The following is a 17391-nucleotide window of genomic DNA, read 5'->3' on the forward strand; positions in this document are numbered from 1 at the left end:
TGAGGTACAATTTGATGGTCAAGTCGACCTCAGGCTGTGGGAGGAACTTTACCCCAGGGGCTGCGTCTGACGTGGTAGGCGCAAATCAGCCCTGACGAGTGGCTGATTCGGGTATGAACCCCTGCTCGGGGTGCAACAGTCACGAAATGATACGGGAAGGCCAGTGTCTGAGATCCAGGGCTGAGTGGCGACAAAAATAGGTCCTTCGAGAAGCATCAAACAGGGTCCTGCTGTTGCCCCCAGCGTGGCCCCTTCACCTTCGAAATATTGGACGAGGGTCGAGACAGTTCTCTGGCAGCATTGCTGGTTGAACGATCGGCAAAAATCCCAGCCAGGTCGTTCGCTCGAGCAGGCCTGGCTTTGGCATCGAGGACTTTAGTTACAGTGACTACGTTTTTAATCCGCTCGGCCAGCGCGGCCGGGGCTAGGAGATGGCGGTCAAAGTGAGAAGACAAAGGAGCGTTTTGATGGGATGGATATCGATCAAATGGATGCGGAATGGGGCAATGTGCCGGATCTGAGTGGACGAAACGGCCTGGGGACCGGCACTACCCAATAGGTAGCGGAAAAAAAATTTATGATGGCGAGGAGAGACTGTCTGATTAAATAGCCTGCAGCCTTCCTGCTCACCCTCTCCTTCTCTTACTATCTCTCTTTGACCTCTAAACTCCCCCCTCTTGCATTTCTCTCTCACAGAGTCTGCACACTCCTTCTTGTTCCTACCGAATAGACGCCGCATAGAGCGAGACCGGCGTGAAAACGCTGTCTGCGTGGGCGCCCCTTTGAGCCGACTTAGACCGCCTTTTTCCACATTCCTGAAATTTTCCACACACAAAACACTCAGCTACGACTCCCTGATCCTAGTCGAACCTCCGAGCCTCCGTCACGAAATGCCCGCGGTCGACACCATGACTTCCACTCCAGCCACCTCCGCAAAAGAGACAAAGCAGTCACTCGCTGATCTCGAGGGATTATTGCAGAAATTGTCAGTCTCAAAATCCCAAGATGAGGCCAACGAATCCGCAGGCAATGTCGCCACATTCTTGAACGGCCCCATCGAGGAGCACGATGTGCCTCTCAAGACTGTCGAAATCTTCAAGAAGCAACTTGCCAACAAGAAAGATGCCGTGGTTCGGGAGCGCGCCCTCGACGGAATTCGAGCGATTGCAGCCCACGGCACTATTGCCCCCGGCGTCGAGCCATACCTCGTTTCCCTACTACCACTCTCGCTCGCCGCTGTTGGCGACAAGATGGTATCGGTCAAGAACGCTGCGCAGGCCGCAGCTCTTGCCATCGTCCGACAGATCAACCCCAACTCCGTCAAGGTCGTGCTCCCTCACATCCGAAATTCCATCATCACCGCACAAAAATGGCCTGAGAAGATGACCGGCCTCGACTGCATCGAGGCTCTTGTTGAGACCGCCCCGACGCAGCTCTCTTTCCTTGTTCCTACCCTCATCCCGATCGTTTCCGAGTCGATGTGGGATACCAAGCCTGAAGTCAAGAAGAAGGCTTACGGCACAATGGAGAAGATCTGCAAATTGATCGAAAACAAGGATATCGAGAAGTTCATTCCCGAGCTGATCAAGTGTATTGCTAAGCCCGAGAACGTCCCTGAGACCGTGCACTTGCTTGGTGCCACCACTTTCGTCACTGATGTGCACGAGCCGACTCTGGCCATCATGGTTCCTCTTCTGGAACGTGGTTTGGCTGAGCGTGACACCGCCATCAAGCGAAAGTCCGCAGTCATCGTCGACAACATGTGCAAGCTTGTCGAGGATCCCCAGATCGTCGCAGCCTTCCTGCCGAAGCTGATGCCTGCGCTCACAAAGAATTATGAAAATATGGCCGACCCTGAGGCTCGTGAGAAGACCAAGCAGGGTCTGGACACTCTGAAGCGTGTTGGTGCGGTCAAGGAGGATGGCTCCTTCCCCAAGATCTCCAATGCTGGTGAAATTGCTACCGTCAAGCCCATTCTCAAGGAAATTATTGCACAGAAGCACAAGGGTGCAGTTGAGAAAGCCGACACTGTCATCGACTACGTTTCTGCCATTGCAGGTCAGTTGATCGACGAGAAGATCTCCGATGAGCCCGACTGGGTCTCCAACACTGTCGAATATCTCAAAACCATCGTTGGTGAGGCCGATGCCAAGTCGGTCGCTGAGACGCTTCGCAAACGCGCGTCTCCCAATGTCGAAGACGAGCCTGAGGCCGAGCCTGATGAAGAAGAAGGCGAGGATCTCTGCAACTGCACATTCAATCTGGCCTACGGTGCTAAGATTCTGCTGAACCAAACCACTCTCCGCCTCAAGCGCGGTCAGCGCTATGGTCTTCTCGGACCCAACGGTTCCGGCAAATCCACCCTTATGCGGGCCATCAACAACGAACAAGTCGAGGGTTTCCCGAAGCAATCCGAAGTCAAGACTGTCTTCGTTGAGCACGATCTTGATGCTGCTGATACCGAGCTCACCGTCATCGGCTGGACCGAGATGAAGCTCAGGTCCGTCGGTATCGAAACCCCGGTCGAGGATATTAAGGCCAAGCTGCTCGAATTCGGCTTCCTCGAATCCCAGATGGATGGTCCCATCACCTCCCTCTCCGGTGGCTGGAAGATGAAGTTGGCCCTTGCTCGTGCCGTGTTTGAGAACCCTGATATTCTCCTCCTGGACGAACCCACAAACCACTTGGACGTCAAGAACGTGGCCTGGCTCGAAAACTACCTCACCAACTCACCTTGCACCTCCATTATCGTTTCTCACGACTCCAAATTCTTGAACAACGTCATCCAGCACGTCATCCACTATGAACGCTTCAAGCTTCGAAGATACCGTGGTAACCTGACTGAGTTCGCAAAGAGAGTGCCATCCGCTCGCTCCTACTTCGAGCTTGGTGCGTCTGAGCTGTCGTTCAAGTTCCCCGAGCCTGGTTTCCTGGAAGGTGTCAAGACCAAGGCCAAGGCCATTGTCCGTGTCAACAAGATGTCGTTCCAGTATCCAGGTACCGACAAGCCCCAAATCCAGGATATCACGTTCCAGGTATCACTTGGTTCTCGTATCGCTGTGATCGGACCGAACGGAGCCGGCAAGTCTACTCTCGTCAACGTTCTCACTGGTGAGCTGATCCCCACCACTGGTGAGATTTACCAGCATGAGAACATCCGTATCGCCTACATCAAGCAACACGCCTTTGCCCACATCGATAACTTCCTGGACAAGACCCCCTCTGAATACATCCAGTGGCGGTTCCAGACAGGTGAGGATCGTGAGACCATGGATCGGGCCAACAAAATCGTCACCGAAGACGATGAGAAAGCCATGGACAAGATCTACAAGATTGAGGGTACCCAACGACGTGTCATTGGAATCCACGCCCGTAGGAAGTTCAAGAACTCCTACGAGTATGAGTGCTCGTTCGCTCTCGGTGAGAACGTCGGCCAGAAGAACGAGAAGTGGACTCCCATGATGACCGCCGACAATGCATGGATTCCCCGCTCCGAGATTCTGGCGTCCCACCAGAAGATGGTCGCTGAAGTTGACCAGAAAGAGGCTCTTGCTAGCGGTCAATTCCGTCCTCTTATCCGGAAGGAGATTGAAGCACACGGCGCCAACTTCGGTCTTGACGCTGAGCTGATCTCTCATTCTCGCATGCGAGGTCTTTCTGGCGGCCAGCGTGTCAAGGTTGTGCTCGCTGCCTGCACCTGGCAGCGCCCTCACTTGATTGTTCTGGACGAGCCTACGAACTACCTCGATCGCGACTCCCTCGGTGCCCTTTCCAACGCTCTTAAGGCGTTCGAGGGTGGTGTTGTCATCATCTCGCACAACGCTGAGTTCACGGAGTCACTGACCTCAGAAGTCTGGACAGTAAACGTACGTTTTTGATCTCCTTACCCGTCTTGAAATCTTTTACTAACGCGCATGATAGAACGGACGCATGGTTCCTTCTGGTCACAAGTAAGTTCTTCTTGCCGGGATGCGTTTTTTCCTTGTGCTAACACATGATGCAGCTGGGTACAAGGACAAGGTACCGGTCCCCGATTGACGTCCAAAGACGATGACGAGGAAGAGAAGTTTGATGCTATGGTATGATTCCCGTGACTGAACTGTCGGCTCAGAAACTAACTTTCCGAAGGGCAACAAGATCGAAGGCAACAAGAAAGCCAAAAAGCTCACATCTTCCGAGTTGAGAAAGAAGAAGAAGGTTAGTCCTATGAACCCAGTGAGAATGTCCCAGACAATTGCTGACTCGAGTCCAGGAACGTATGGCGCGACGAAAGCGTGGTGAAGAAGTCTTCAGCGACGAAGACGAGTAGATTACTCGCGCTTCCCCCGATTTCCACAGCACGACTGCTTTCCCCACCGAGAAAACCTTACCGCTGCTCGACTCGTTTTCAGACATGACAAGTTATCGTTCAGGGAAGTTTGGATGATTAATGAACACGGCATTGATATCCGATCCGGCGTTGGGCGCGGGCTTGAAAACTTGCATTGTGTTGTACGACAGTCCTATTACTGTGAACTGCCGGCGTGTACCTTGGAACATGCATGCCCGAGCAATGTTCACGCAAGGCGATCATGAGAAGAATCGCCACGATAGAACTGGGGCCACGATAGAAGGCATAGAGTGGAACGTCGTGCATAGACGATAGAGTTCTTTGCAATGGAAAAGATTTCTCTTCAATGTTATGACTGCGTGTACGGTGTACAGGAGGGTTCCTTCTTGCGATCAAAAGTGAAGGCTTAAGGTTCAGATTCGCCTGCTGTTCATTGCATAGGCTGCATTCACGAAATCCTGCCACATATGTAAGACCTTGCCCTGCTGCTGGCCACTGCGTCCCTGGTTGGTGTTGCGATAAATGGTCCAGTTGATATGGGTCTCAGTATCGCGCTGAAGGGCTTTGGCGTAGGGAGGTCTCACTCATCACGTCCATGGAACCGTTTGAAGCAGCCCAGCGGGGTTGTGAAGGAAAGACGCGAACCGTTCTAGTAATTGTGTATCGATGCTTCGCGAGGTCACGAGCTCGGTTCTCCTGGCTCTGTTCGAAAAGCATTTGTCTGTCGAACGCGCAGCTCGCAGACATACGCATATTGAGAAGTGAGCCTCAGTCTGACGACGCCAATTTCAATGGCCGAGGTCTGTTGCCGGGAATGCGCCCGGAGAAGTCCCACCATCCACCCTGCTGCAGAGAGCCACCAGCCACAACCGGCGTTGGGGGTAAAGCCTGACAGGGCTGTCGGATAGTGCACCGAAAGGCTGGCGGTCGACTGCTCGGAACAGGCGAGCCGACGCAGATGAGCGAATGGCAGCGGCACCGTGCCCAGAGCCTCCCACTTCCTTCCAGGGAATTATCCCACGTTCACTCCGCCATCACCTCCGGGGTGGAGGGGTCCTCTTCATCGCTTGCGGCCTTCTCTAAATGGTTCGATTGACCGGCCTAGAGCTCGTATGCACCTCCCTGATGATGCCGTATTCTCGGCAGATCGCAGGAATTACTGGTCTGGCCTGACTGAACCATACGCCACATGGGCGGCTTTGGTGTATGAAGACCCGCGGTAAGGTACTAAAGAGCGACTGTTTCCTGTGCCTCCTACTCGCGGCGACCTTTTACTGTGCCCGTCTTTCGCTTGCTGCCCCCTCGGTCCTCGCCGGAGAGGTTTTGTTCCAGAACATCCTGAATCACCCACGGGTCCGTCGTCGTTGAACGGGTTCCGTGTCAAAGCCATCTGCGCCGCCACCGCCGGCTTCGATCAACATGGGCTCTCTGGGCTACAAGGTTGCCGACAGCATCTATGCGCACCCTCTGATCTCAGAAAGAGCTATTGACGAGCCTCGACCACTCAAAGTCATCTATGTCGGCACCGGTGTCTCTGGTATCTGTGCAGCTATTCAGTTTCCAAAGTTCCTGCCGGGAGTAGAACTTGCCATTTACGAGAAGAACGCCGATGTGGGAGGCACATGGTTTGAGAATCGATACCCCGGTTGCGCTTGTGGTATGTGGCTCGATCGCTCTCCGTGCGAAGTCGACATCTAACACAACCCCAGATATCCCAGCTCATTCGTACCAATTAAGCTTCGAGTCAGAAGTACACTGGAGCCAGTTTTATGCTGGAGCGCCCGAGATCCTACAATACTGGAGGAAGGTTGCAGACAAGTACGACATCAGGAAGTACATGAAGTTCAACCACAAAGCGATCGAAGCTCGGTGGAACGAAAAGACGTCAAAATGGCACGTCAAATTCCAAAGGTTAGACAGCGATGAGGTTGTGGAGGATGTCGGTGACGTCTTCATGACCGGCATTGGCGTGTTGAATGAATGGAAATGGCCAAGCATAGAAGGCATACACAGCTTCAAAGGCAAGCTGTTACACAGCGCAAATTGGGATCCAGAATATGACGTGACGGTCAGTCCGCTGTCGCTGCCCTGCCGCAAGCTCCGCTAATCACTTCTGCAGGGCAAGGAAATCGCAGTCATTGGCGCCGGTAGCAGCGGTATCCAGATCGTCCCAACCCTACAGCCCAAAGTCAAGTCGATGGACCATTACGTGCGCGGCCGAACGTGGATTGCTGCAACCTTTGGCAATGAGCTGGTCAGAGAACGAAACAATGGACAGGACGGGAACTTCAACTACACACAAGAAGAGATGGAGGCGTGGGAGAAAGACCCTGAGGCCTACATCAAGTACCGCAAGGCAATCGAACTCGGTATGCAAGGTAGCTTCGCCTTGACACACCGCGGGTCCAAAGAACATGAGGGCGCATGGTCGCAATTCACCCAAGAAATGCGCACACGGCTAGACAAGAAGCCACAGATCGCAGAGCACCTCATTCCCGACTTCCCACCTCTTTGCAAACGACTTACACCCGGACCTGGCTACTTGGAGGCTCTGGTCGCCGACAACGTCAATGTCATTGCCGACAAGATCGAGCGCATTGACGAGACTGGCATTATCACGAGTGATGGCAAACACCGACCGGTCGAGGTCATTGTGTGTGCAACGGGCTTTGACACCTCGTTCCAAGGCCGTTTCCCCATTTACGGCCGCGGAGGAGTCAACCTCCAGGACCGTTACAGGACTCGGCCGGAGACGTACCTCGGCGTTTGCACCGATCAGTTCCCCAACTTCTTTCAATCACTGGGTCCTAATCAAGGTCTCGGAAATGGCAACCTTCTGGTTCTCATCGAAGCCATCTCGTCATATGTCGGGCAGATACTGCAGAGACTCGGCCAAGGGAATGTGAAGACCATCGAGCCGAAGCGAAAAGCCGTAGAAAACTTCACCGACTACTGCGACGCCTACTTCAAACGTACGGTCTTCTCGGCAGAATGTGGAAGTTGGTACAAGTCAGCCCCGCCTAACGCGACGGCGGAAGAACGAAAGAGGGGCCGGGTGACTGCGTTGTGGCCCGGCAGCAGTATTCATGCCGTGCGGGCATTTGAAAAGGTCCGGTTCGACGACTACGAGATGACTACATGCGACGGCAACGACTTTGGATGGTTCGGCGACGGCTGGGCCGTGGCTGAGCGAGTCGGCGATGTTGAGGGCTTGACGTGGTATCTCAACGGTACCCGCTTCTTACACGAATCGTTGGAGAAGGGCGAGAAGCTCGTTGTCGGCGAGGACAAGATTGTGACCAAGGGGGAGGAAGATGGAGTCAAGAAGGGTGAAGTCGCAACGGAATTCCGAGTACCAGATGGGATTGTGGCGACTTGAGATATAGTACCACCGACAAGATAGATCTCGTCATGGGCACATGTGCATTCGTCTATATCAGACGTATCTGCGAGGTGTCATATCCGATAAGGATCGTTGTATATGCAGGCTTGACAGGACTAAAGTACGACTATTCCATACAAGGATACTGTAGCCTGAATGGACTCTCATCTCCGTTTGATATTCAGGCATCGACGATAGCAATAGCAAGTCTCACATTCATATTGAGCACTGTTCCTCACGACGATGAGCCAGGCCTCGTTTCCTCCCGTCCGCCTCTCGGCTTTCCAGCAACCGCTGCCATGGCGTCGTGGCGGTCGATGAGCGTCTCCGTCTCTACTCTCGTTGTCTTCTTCGTCAGCCTCGCTTATCTGCTCTTCTCCGCCTCCACTACCGCTCCGATCGGGCAACAAGATCTCGCGTCTCCCGCGGCTTCGAAGGACCCTCACAAACATTTTCAGGCTCCAGCCGAGAACCCTTGGGCTGAGCTCGATGAGGCAGAGGCCTCGCAAGTCTACCTCTGGCTCCATGACACTTCGCATCTGCTCAATTCGAGCGGTGAAGAGGCAAGCGCATGGGACACCAACACTCTGAACCTGGTCGAACTCCTGCGACCAAACAAGTCCGATGTCGCCGACTACCTTGACCACGGAGGCCCGCCACCGGAGCGATGGGCGAGACTCTCCAGTCTCGAAAGACGTGGCGACGACGCCTTCGTCAAAGAGTACATGGTCGGCCCTCTACCGCCATCGAACCACACCCAGATTCTACCCTTGACATACTGCCACAACTCCGGGCGCAACTCTGTCCAAAGTCCGATCTCAGATGTCTTCGCTCTACTGGACTGGGCTCTCGTCATCGGCGAGAACGCATCAGACATCACGCTCGAGCTGCTCGGCGCAAAGACCAATCGAGACAACCTCGACGACCCTGATGGCCTGGTCATTGGCTCGAGGCCTGCACTCATCGACTCAGGCCGCATGGTGCACTGGCTCGAGTTCTTCCGTCCGGGGATGAAATCGGACGGTAGAAGTCTGCTGCCTCAAGGACTGTACGTCAAGCTGGACATTCCAACGGCCCGGCCAGAGACGTGGAAGACCGGCGGCTGGTTCTACAACGGCATTCTATACGACAACGACACGATGCTCCGCGAGGCCATGAAGTCTCCGGACTTCCAACGCCTGGTGGTCAACGAGGACGGCGCCTGGACCGATACCGAAGACATTGCCAGTTGGGCTCCCGAGAGAGCCATGGCCCCGCCGCTGTCAATCCAGCCATACGGACCGCGGTACCACCTCGACCGTGACGAGAACTATATCTCGTGGATGGGCTTCTCGTTCTACCTGTCGACGTCGCAGGCCACGGCTCTCTCGTTGTTCGACATCCGCTACAACAATTCCCGCATCATCTACCATCTCGGCTTGCAGGAGGCACTTGCCCACTATGCCGGCGTGGAACCCATGCAGTCAGGCCTCGAGTTCCTCGACACATTCTTCGGCATGGGCAAGATGATGTTCAGTCTCGTCCCTGGTCTTGATTGCCCTGGCCACGCCGAGTATATTGACATGTCGTACCATCGGGCAGGCAAGATGTACACGAACAAGAACGCCATCTGTGTCTTTGAATATACCTCGGACGCGCCCCTGCAAAGACATACATCTGCTTTCAGCGCCACTGTCAGCCGCAACACGTATCTCGTGGTTAGGAGCGTGAGCACCGTCGGTAATTATGATTACACGGTAAGTCTGCCCTTTTCCTTGGCTCGCAACGTGGGCTCACGCTGTTACTCCTCTAGATCGACTATATCTTCTACCTCGATGGGTCCATCGAAGTCAAGCTCCGCGCGTCAGGCTACATCTTTGGCGCCTTCCACGCGGAACCACGCTCTTCGCCTGTCCCACGCGACTCCTCCACGAACGAATACGGCTACCGCATCCACCCGGGCGTGCAGACATCCATGCACGACCACGTCGTGAACTTCCGCGCCGATTTTGACATCTGCGGCACGGCGAACACGCTCGTCCGGACGACCGTCGAACCCCTCCAGCGCGAGTACGACTGGGACAAGCCCGAGGTCCCGGCCCAGCGGAACACAATGCACATGCTGCACCAGCCCGTCACGCGCGAGACGGGGTTAAACTGGCCCAAGAACGCAGCTGAGATGTATCTCATCACGTCGCCCACGGTGACGAACAAATGGGGCGAGTCCCGCGCGTACCGCATCCTCCCCGGCACGGGCATGGGCAACCCCGCGCACCTGACGATCCTCAACTCGACGACCCTGGGACAGTCGGCGACCTGGTCGAGCTCGGACCTGTGGGTGCTCAGGAACCACCCGGACACGGAACCCAGCAGCGCGCACCACAACAATTACCTCGAGCCGTTGGCCCCGCTCGTCGACTTCACCAAGATGGTCGACGACGAGGACATTGACGGCGAGGATCTGGTCGTGTATTTCAACCTCGGCGGGCATCACGTGCCGAGCAGCCAGGACGTGCCGAACACGTTGATGCACACGAGTGCGAGTAGCGTGCTGTTCATGCCGTTTAACTACTTTGACGAGGACGTCAGTAAGGCGTGGAGGCAGGGCGTGAGGGTCGATCGGCGGCCAGTAAGAGAAGGTCGGGGCGGCACTGCTGAGAAGGAGGAGGTCAAGCCAAAGCTCAAGCGGACAACGGACGCGCAGAGCGAGGAGAACAAGAACAAGAAGCAGCAGAAGGACGAGGACGTCGATAATGATGGCGTGACGTGGTTCGGCGGCCGGTATACGCGGGATGTGCTCGTGGGGCGGGAGATGCTCACGCCGGATCTGAGCCACTATATGAAAGAGCGGGAGGAGGGGGAGGAAGGAGGGTGGAAAGCCGTGCGAAATGCCGTCGGAGGGGGGTTGGTCGGGTTGTTCGTCGGCAAGGAGAGGGCGGGCGAGGAGGGTGGGCCGTTGGATTGGTGACACACATAGAGGTGGTGAGTTGCATGGGCGAGTTGAAGGCGTACAGTGCGTGTGTACATGCTTCAGAAGCTGCGGATGTGTACGGGTAGGGGAGCTACCACGGTACAGTATTTTGCCAACCGATACTGAGCCTCAGGGAGGTAGGGGAGCAAGGTATGTGTCAACCGATATTGGACCACGGTATATGTCAACCGCTACTGGATCGCAGGTTGGTATCGAGGTCAAGCTGTGAAGGGGACGTAGTGGTGGTGATGTTGAAGACGTACACACGTAAGTACCTATATACACCGGCACACACACGCATACCTAGGTACGTTTATTTTATAGAACATGCGCATAGCATACACGTGTATTTTATGCAACACGCGCATAGTATACACGTCCTCCGTACATCTACAATAAAAGATAGGCAATAACCACCGATGTATCTAACCCCTATATCTACGTGTGTGATTACAGAGATATCCCGTGGCCATGGTGACGGCCTGGAATGAGTGGCAAAAAGTGAAAAAGGGGAAAGGGGGAACGAATATTCCTTTGCTTGACAACCTCTCATGTCCTCTCCTCTTTTCTCTCTGGAGGCAGTGCGGGTTAGTGGGCGGATAGCGGATGGGTAGGTAGGTACATAGTATGTGGGTAGGGTATTGAGAGTATTTAACGTGCATTGAGAGTATTTAACGTGCATTGAGAGTATCTAACGTGCATTGAGAGTATCTAACGTGCATGCACTGTTGCACTGTCACACGAAATAATACATCTGTGATAAGATGGTCCTGGTCACTGTTCAGTGTACTCGCGCATCACTCGGTCAGCCAGTCGGTCGGTCGGTCGGTCTGTTGGTCAGACACCGTGCTCAATTACATAGTATCACCAGTATCAGCCTTGCTCTTTTCCTTGCCGCTGCCCTTCTGAGAGCCGTTCGCATCCAACCGACGAAGAGGAAACGACGAGAGCGAGAACTTGTCCCACTTCCTGGCCTTTCCCGGCTTGACGGCCCTGAACATCGAGACAATGCTCGCTTTTGGACGTCTTTCTTCACCCTCACCTTCATCTCCCTCTCCACCTCCGTCCTCGGGTCCCAGCTCAGCGCTGGCTTGACGCTTCTTTGGTCGGGAATGTTGAATGTTGCATGAGGTGGTCGTCGTCTTGCTGACGCTGCTGCTGCCGATATCTTCGAGGTGAAGTCGGCTCAGGCTGTGATCGTTATGATGACGATGAAAGTGATGATGGTGATGGTGACAGTGATTGTGATCAGCATCCTGCTCATACGTGTGCGTCAGCATGAGTCTTTCGATAATATTACTTGGTATACTTTCTATCATTCGCGTTCTGGGACGTGGGCAGGCTTGGAAGGTAATTGAAACATGGAAGCCACTTCACCACCTCGCTTACCTCGTCGGATGTGCTGGTCGAGTCGGATAGGGTCAACGGGCTGATGCTGCGTTCGGAGTGCACATACGTGTGCGTGTGCGTCTGCATGTCTACGCTCCCGTCTTTATCCCCGTGCCCGTTCCCGGGAGTGAGGCTGGAACCTATGGCGTGGCCGGAGGAGATTCGAATTCTCCTTCCGGGGTGGGGCTCCTCTTGTTCATGGTCTTGTTCGTGGATGGTCTCCAGGTTCGGGTTCTGGTTCGAGTGTGAGTTCGAATCCGAGATGCAAGCCCGTTCGAAACTGCGGATCAACGTCAAGTGATGTTCTGGACTTGGCTCTTCACGTAGTGTCGACGGCAGAGACTTGAGATGATCGCGCGTGGCAGCCCCGTCTGTGGTCGAGGAAGATGAAGAGACCGTGCAGACGCTCGTCGGAGTGGTGGGCGACGGGATAGTCAACGTCACGCCAACAGGAGGCAGATAATCGAGGGTCCGTTTCGCTTCCAGCACCGCCAGGAGACTCGCTCGACCTCTCTTCGTGCTCATGGTATGGGCGTTCACTGGCACTGGAGGGCCACCCTGGGTGTCGATTCCGCTGTCTTCCCCATACAGCCACACGAGGTTGAAGAACAAGGTCTTTGCCGTGTTGTACTGGCGGACGAACGGGACAACATTTTCGGCCAGCGTGGCTCGGATGAATCGACAGGTGCCTGTGTTTGTGGTGTGCCATCGTCTGCGGCCCTCGTCGAATGCGGCTTGTTGCTCAGCCGTACAAGGTGTTGGACAACGAGGTTCCGTCCACACGCCGATGATCAGCTCGGAGGAACTGGCATTCGAGAGGAGGATGGGTTGGATGGCGGAATGCCATGTTTGGAAATTGGATTTGCCCTTGAGGACGCCAACGACGGCGACGGGATCGGTTGGAAACTCAAGGTGGCCAAAGTAGGCGGCCCTGTGGTAGCTGCGCGACATGATGACTGCAGCGTCAAGAACCTCCCATCCTTCAAGTAGACGGCGATCTGCTGCTTTTTGAGCTCTATGCCCCGGGGTATCTTGATGCAATCGGACATCCTGTCCTGATTCAGATGTGTGATAGTCGAAATCCCAGTTTCTCAAAATGAGACACTGTTCCAGCTCAATCATCAAAGATGTGTAATGTTGTAGACCGAAAACCTCCATTTGGAATCTCTTGCAATCCTGCAAGTCAATATCTGGCATTTAACTCGCCTAGGACACCCGACACTGGATGTCAATCTTCCTTTTCAGCCCAATAGTGCTCAACGAATGGCACATCCGTTCGCAGACCCGAAACCTTTCCCGACTCTATCGACGCCCACTTCCTTGCCTTGCTGATGCATACACATGGCGAGCCGTTTGACGAGTGAGTCTGTCGAGGGCCCGCGGTGGGGAAGACCAGCATGTGACATCGAGGCCGCTCGACGAAGATACTGCTCGGCCAGAGGATAATCTCCACGACTCATGGCGAGGGTGGCAAGCTGATCACAAGCCCAGGATGCCGTGCTGCTATTTGCTGAGCCTGAGTCAGAGGTTTCGTGAGCCAGGATTCTATGAGCAACTCCTTCGAGGGCGAACTCTTCGTGCTGCTCGGCATACAATCTCCCCAAAGCTGCCAACGCGGTCCTGTACCGTTTTGGGCGCATCGCCTGGCTGTCTTTGAGAAGCTGCTGGCACAGGAAATGTGCATGTTGGAAGGTCTTGCGTTTCCGGAGCGCGTCAATTTGGTCGACTCGGAGAGCGAAATACGACGAATTGTCTGACTTTCGGTGCGCCCTGTAGCCGTCGACCACCAACTGCATCATCGACTCAATTGCACGGTCGCGCACATCGGCTGCCTTGATCATTCCCAGAGCTCTGGCAAGGGGATGATGGTCTCCTAGCGAGTTCTCGGCCATTGACGATATGAAACCGAGCAACTGCTGCTCTAAGGCGGCTAGGCCTTCCCACGGCGTGGCAAAGTGGACGAGCAGGCAAGACAACAGTTGCAGCGGCGCGGATTTTATCAGCGGCCGCACCATGTTGCAGCAACCGTCGAAAGTGGTCCACGCGTCGTCCGCTCTCCCGCTGTGGAAGTAGTCGAATCCCCGGTAAAGACCGAGCCAGAATGCCGATACCTGGTCGGTCTGTCCTGTTCTCACCTCCCGCGGGATCATATCCGGAAAACGAGCCTGAAGCTCTTTCGACTTAAGGGGAGTGAAAGTAGTGAACTGCCACTGCACTGCCTCCCTTGTGTGGAAGAGGACGATTTCAGTGTTGTAAAGGTCCGTTGGCGGAAGGACGGTAACGGTGGCGAGATCTTGACCTTCATTGCCGTGGACGTGTGTCTTTGCGCACTCGGGCGAGGTACTCGGATCTGGGAGTGTTCTGGATATGGTTGTGTTGCTGGACGGAGATTCCTCCTTGACAGCGGCCTCGTCGACACAGATGTCATCTGGACTTTGCGACAATTGCTCCCAGACCCGAGTGAACCTCTTGTCGCTCCGGTATTGGCGTTTGACACGATCCAGCTTCAGAGGCCTGCCGCGGAACGATATGGAGTGGACGTCATGGCCGGCCTCGACACAGGCTTTGACACGCTTTGCAAGCAACTCCTTCTCCTTGGCCTTGTAGTTCTTGTGAATCTTCCAATCTGCGATGCGCCGCTTGAACATCTTCTCGCTGGCGTCAAAGCCGTGCCTCCTCGACAGAATGGCTCTGACATCTTTCAGTCTTCGGTTCTCGCCAATGTAAAGTTGAGTAAACACATCCTTGATGGATAGCCACTCCTGCTGAGTAGGCGCGGCAGCTCTCCATGACAAGGAAGACTGCTGGCCGGTATGCGGCGTTACCTCACTCTGGTCATCCATTCCTGAGTCCATGGCATAATATTACAGCTGGTCGGTTGGAGGTCTCCGTTGATCTCGATTTGCGCCAGCTAATGGGGAGCCGAGGGTGAAGGAATCCTCGAAGTCGCAGACCATGGTCGATAGCCGGCTTAATAGAGCTATCTGTCTCTCCAGCGAGATCCAAGGGAGCCATGATGATATAAGGAGAACTTCTGTGAGTGAATCCGCTCAGAGCGATGACAGAAAGGTCGTCGACATTCTCGAGAAAGAAAGGCTGAGTAGACCCAAGCGATGACCGAACGCACTGCCATTGGTTACGGACGTCGGGGTGTCTGCCTCGCTGCCCTGGTCTCCGTGATGAGGTGCATTAGCGCTGAGAACTTGTGTTCACCGTCTCAGCAGCCAATGATGTTGTATAGCACTTTGGGAGACGAAGCACCACCATCGTCACACAGTCCTACAGGACTACTGGGAATCCCGACATATCATGTCTAGTCACGCTAGGAAGCAGGATAGTAGCAGCATGGAGATCGGGAGGTATTGGCAGAAAGCATGTCGTAAGTTTGCAACTCGACCGCTCCTCGTAACAAAGGCAGAGAGTCTGTCAACACAAGGAACTTTGCTACACACGCTTCGAATGAGCAAGCCATGGAAACAACAGACTTTGCGCTGTCTCTCGCATTTGTGAAGAGGGCATTCCCCCGTCTAGTATGAAGCCATACCCATGACTGACCGATGCTACATCTATCTTGATGTCAGGCTCAGTCAACGTCGTATGCGTCAACAGCGTCGCCCGGCTCGCCCAAAACCTGAGCTTCGCCTACTTCACTGCTCTTGCCCATATCAGCTTTCTTTCGCTTCTCCTCTTCTTCAATCTCCTTCAACCTCTTCTGACCCTCTTCGTTGGTGGCGTCTATCACACCCTCTTGGAGACTTAGCATCCCGCCCTGACCAAGCAGCTCGACAATCTCCTCAGCCTCTTCGACACTCATCTTCCCCAGAACTTTGTTGACTTCGTCTAGACTTCCGCTTTGTAACGCTCGTTGCAGGCCGGGGGGAAAGCGATCAAAAATCTTACGTGCCTCTTGCTCAACAGGATCATCCGAATCAGCTTGTGGTACGTTGATGTGGATTTCTGTTCCGGGCTCGACGGCGTGAAGTTGGATTTGTTCTACGCCAGCCGGGTCATTTCCTTCTTCCTTTTGCAGCTCCGCCGCTCGGACTTTGATCCTGCCATATGTCTCGGCCAGGTCCTTGTTGAATACCTGTTGCGCTTGATGGCCTTTAGTCGTGATGCGCTTGAAGAACATCCCGACGCCGTCCCGGCCCAGCTGTCGGCAGTACTGGATGAGGAGACTCTGGTGCACGCACGTTCGAGCATAGGCGTCTTGGCCCTTCATCTGAGCATTGAAAGCCTCGATCATAAGTGCATCTTGCGTCTTTTCATTCACGATCTCAGGGTGCTCTGAGATATATTGCAGGCATGCACGATAGTCACCGATTTTGATCTTCGCAAACTCTTTGCCTTCGGGCGTGAGTTTGATGTTCACCTCGTCTTCTTCGTCATCGTCCTCGTGCTTCTCAAGAAGGGATCCGTCTTCAATGTCTGCCTCTGCACCGGACGAAACACCCCCGTCGACAGGTTGGAGGGCTTCTCGCGTTTTCGAGCTTATGCCTTTGGGAGCGTTCAGTAGCTCCACTGTTTCGGTCTTGGTCGACTCTTTTGCTTTCGGCTTCTCGGTCTTGGCTGGCTTCGGTTTTGGGTTGTTGACATGAGAAGAGTCAAACCCGACATGGATGTCCTCGCTGGTGATTTTGGCCGTCGCCTCTTTCTCCAGCTGTGCCAGCCGTTTTAACAGGTCTTGCTGTAAGTTTTGAACCTTGGTAAGATGACCATGGACCCCTTGCACAAAGTCCGCATATCTGTCTGTAGAGGAATCTTTCTTCTCGTCCACCTCTTTCTTGACCTGATCTATCAGCGCGCCCATCATCTTCGAATACCGCGGCTGTTCCTTCTGATGGGTGTACACACCCTCGGGAGGCTTTGGCGGCTCATCTTTGGCAGGATCTCCAGCACTTTCGATCAGGGATTGAAAGACAAGCTCGTCAGGGTTCTTCTGGGCTGTTTCCGTCTGGTGCCTCTTGAGAGCATCCAACAGGGCATTGATGCGTTCGAGGAGGCCATCGTTGACGATACGTTCATACTTGAGGGTCTCGATCTCGTGTTTGCGCTGGGCTCGTTGTTCGTGTATCTGCCGCTGCTTCGCGCGAATGAAGCTCTTGGTATCGACGTTCGGGTGCACCTCGACGTCGGAGTCGTCTGAGACTTCGAGCCTGTCCCACTTGTTGTAGTCGATCGGCATGATGCTTTGGTGATCGAGGTGGACTGTGGAACGTGTTGCACTCTTGAGTTTGGTAGTCGTTGTCGACTGGATTGTTCTAGAAGCATGGCAGGTGAATCGATGGTGATAGTGAGCCAGCCTCAAGTGGCATGTTGGTGACGTAAGGCCCGCAGTTT

The 17391-nt window shown here is 54.5% G+C and overlaps 6 protein-coding genes across 6 annotated transcripts; 3 read left to right on the forward strand and 3 right to left on the reverse strand.

Moving 5' to 3' along the window:
- Positions 1-890: 890 nt before the first annotated feature.
- On the forward strand, positions 891-4309 carry G647_00402 (uncharacterized protein; the record flags this gene model as incomplete). Its single annotated transcript, XM_008723805.1, has 5 exons — positions 891-3866; positions 3922-3950; positions 4004-4079; positions 4129-4197; positions 4253-4309. The coding sequence occupies 5 exons, from the start codon at positions 891-893 to the stop codon at positions 4307-4309; spliced, it is 3207 nt and encodes a 1068-aa protein (XP_008722027.1).
- A 1440-nt stretch (positions 4310-5749) lies between these two features.
- On the forward strand, positions 5750-7709 carry G647_00403 (uncharacterized protein; the record flags this gene model as incomplete). Its single annotated transcript, XM_008723806.1, has 3 exons — positions 5750-5987; positions 6040-6398; positions 6450-7709. 3 exons carry the CDS (start codon positions 5750-5752, stop codon positions 7707-7709), a joined length of 1857 nt encoding a protein of 618 aa, XP_008722028.1.
- A 302-nt stretch (positions 7710-8011) lies between these two features.
- G647_00404 (uncharacterized protein) lies at positions 8012-10659 on the forward strand (the record flags this gene model as incomplete). The annotated part of the gene is made up of 2 exons (XM_008723807.1): positions 8012-9448; positions 9505-10659. 2 exons carry the CDS (start codon positions 8012-8014, stop codon positions 10657-10659), a joined length of 2592 nt encoding a protein of 863 aa, XP_008722029.1.
- An 857-nt stretch (positions 10660-11516) lies between these two features.
- On the reverse strand, positions 11517-13002 carry G647_00405 (uncharacterized protein; the record flags this gene model as incomplete). Its single annotated transcript, XM_008723808.1, has 2 exons — positions 11517-11853; positions 11972-13002. 2 exons carry the CDS (start codon positions 13000-13002, stop codon positions 11517-11519), a joined length of 1368 nt encoding a protein of 455 aa, XP_008722030.1.
- A 305-nt stretch (positions 13003-13307) lies between these two features.
- Positions 13308-14894, reverse strand: G647_00406 (uncharacterized protein; the record flags this gene model as incomplete). The annotated part of the gene is made up of 1 exon (XM_008723809.1): positions 13308-14894. The coding sequence occupies one exon, from the start codon at positions 14892-14894 to the stop codon at positions 13308-13310; it is 1587 nt and encodes a 528-aa protein (XP_008722031.1).
- A 740-nt stretch (positions 14895-15634) lies between these two features.
- Positions 15635-17236, reverse strand: G647_00407 (uncharacterized protein; the record flags this gene model as incomplete). Its single annotated transcript, XM_008723810.1, has 1 exon — positions 15635-17236. One exon carries the CDS (start codon positions 17234-17236, stop codon positions 15635-15637), a length of 1602 nt encoding a protein of 533 aa, XP_008722032.1.
- Between the last annotated feature and the right edge of the window lie 155 nt (positions 17237-17391).

The sequence above is a fragment of the Cladophialophora carrionii genome, assembly GCF_000365165.1.
Source record: "Cladophialophora carrionii CBS 160.54 unplaced genomic scaffold supercont1.1, whole genome shotgun sequence".
Lineage (NCBI taxonomy): Eukaryota > Fungi > Ascomycota > Eurotiomycetes > Chaetothyriales > Herpotrichiellaceae > Cladophialophora > Cladophialophora carrionii.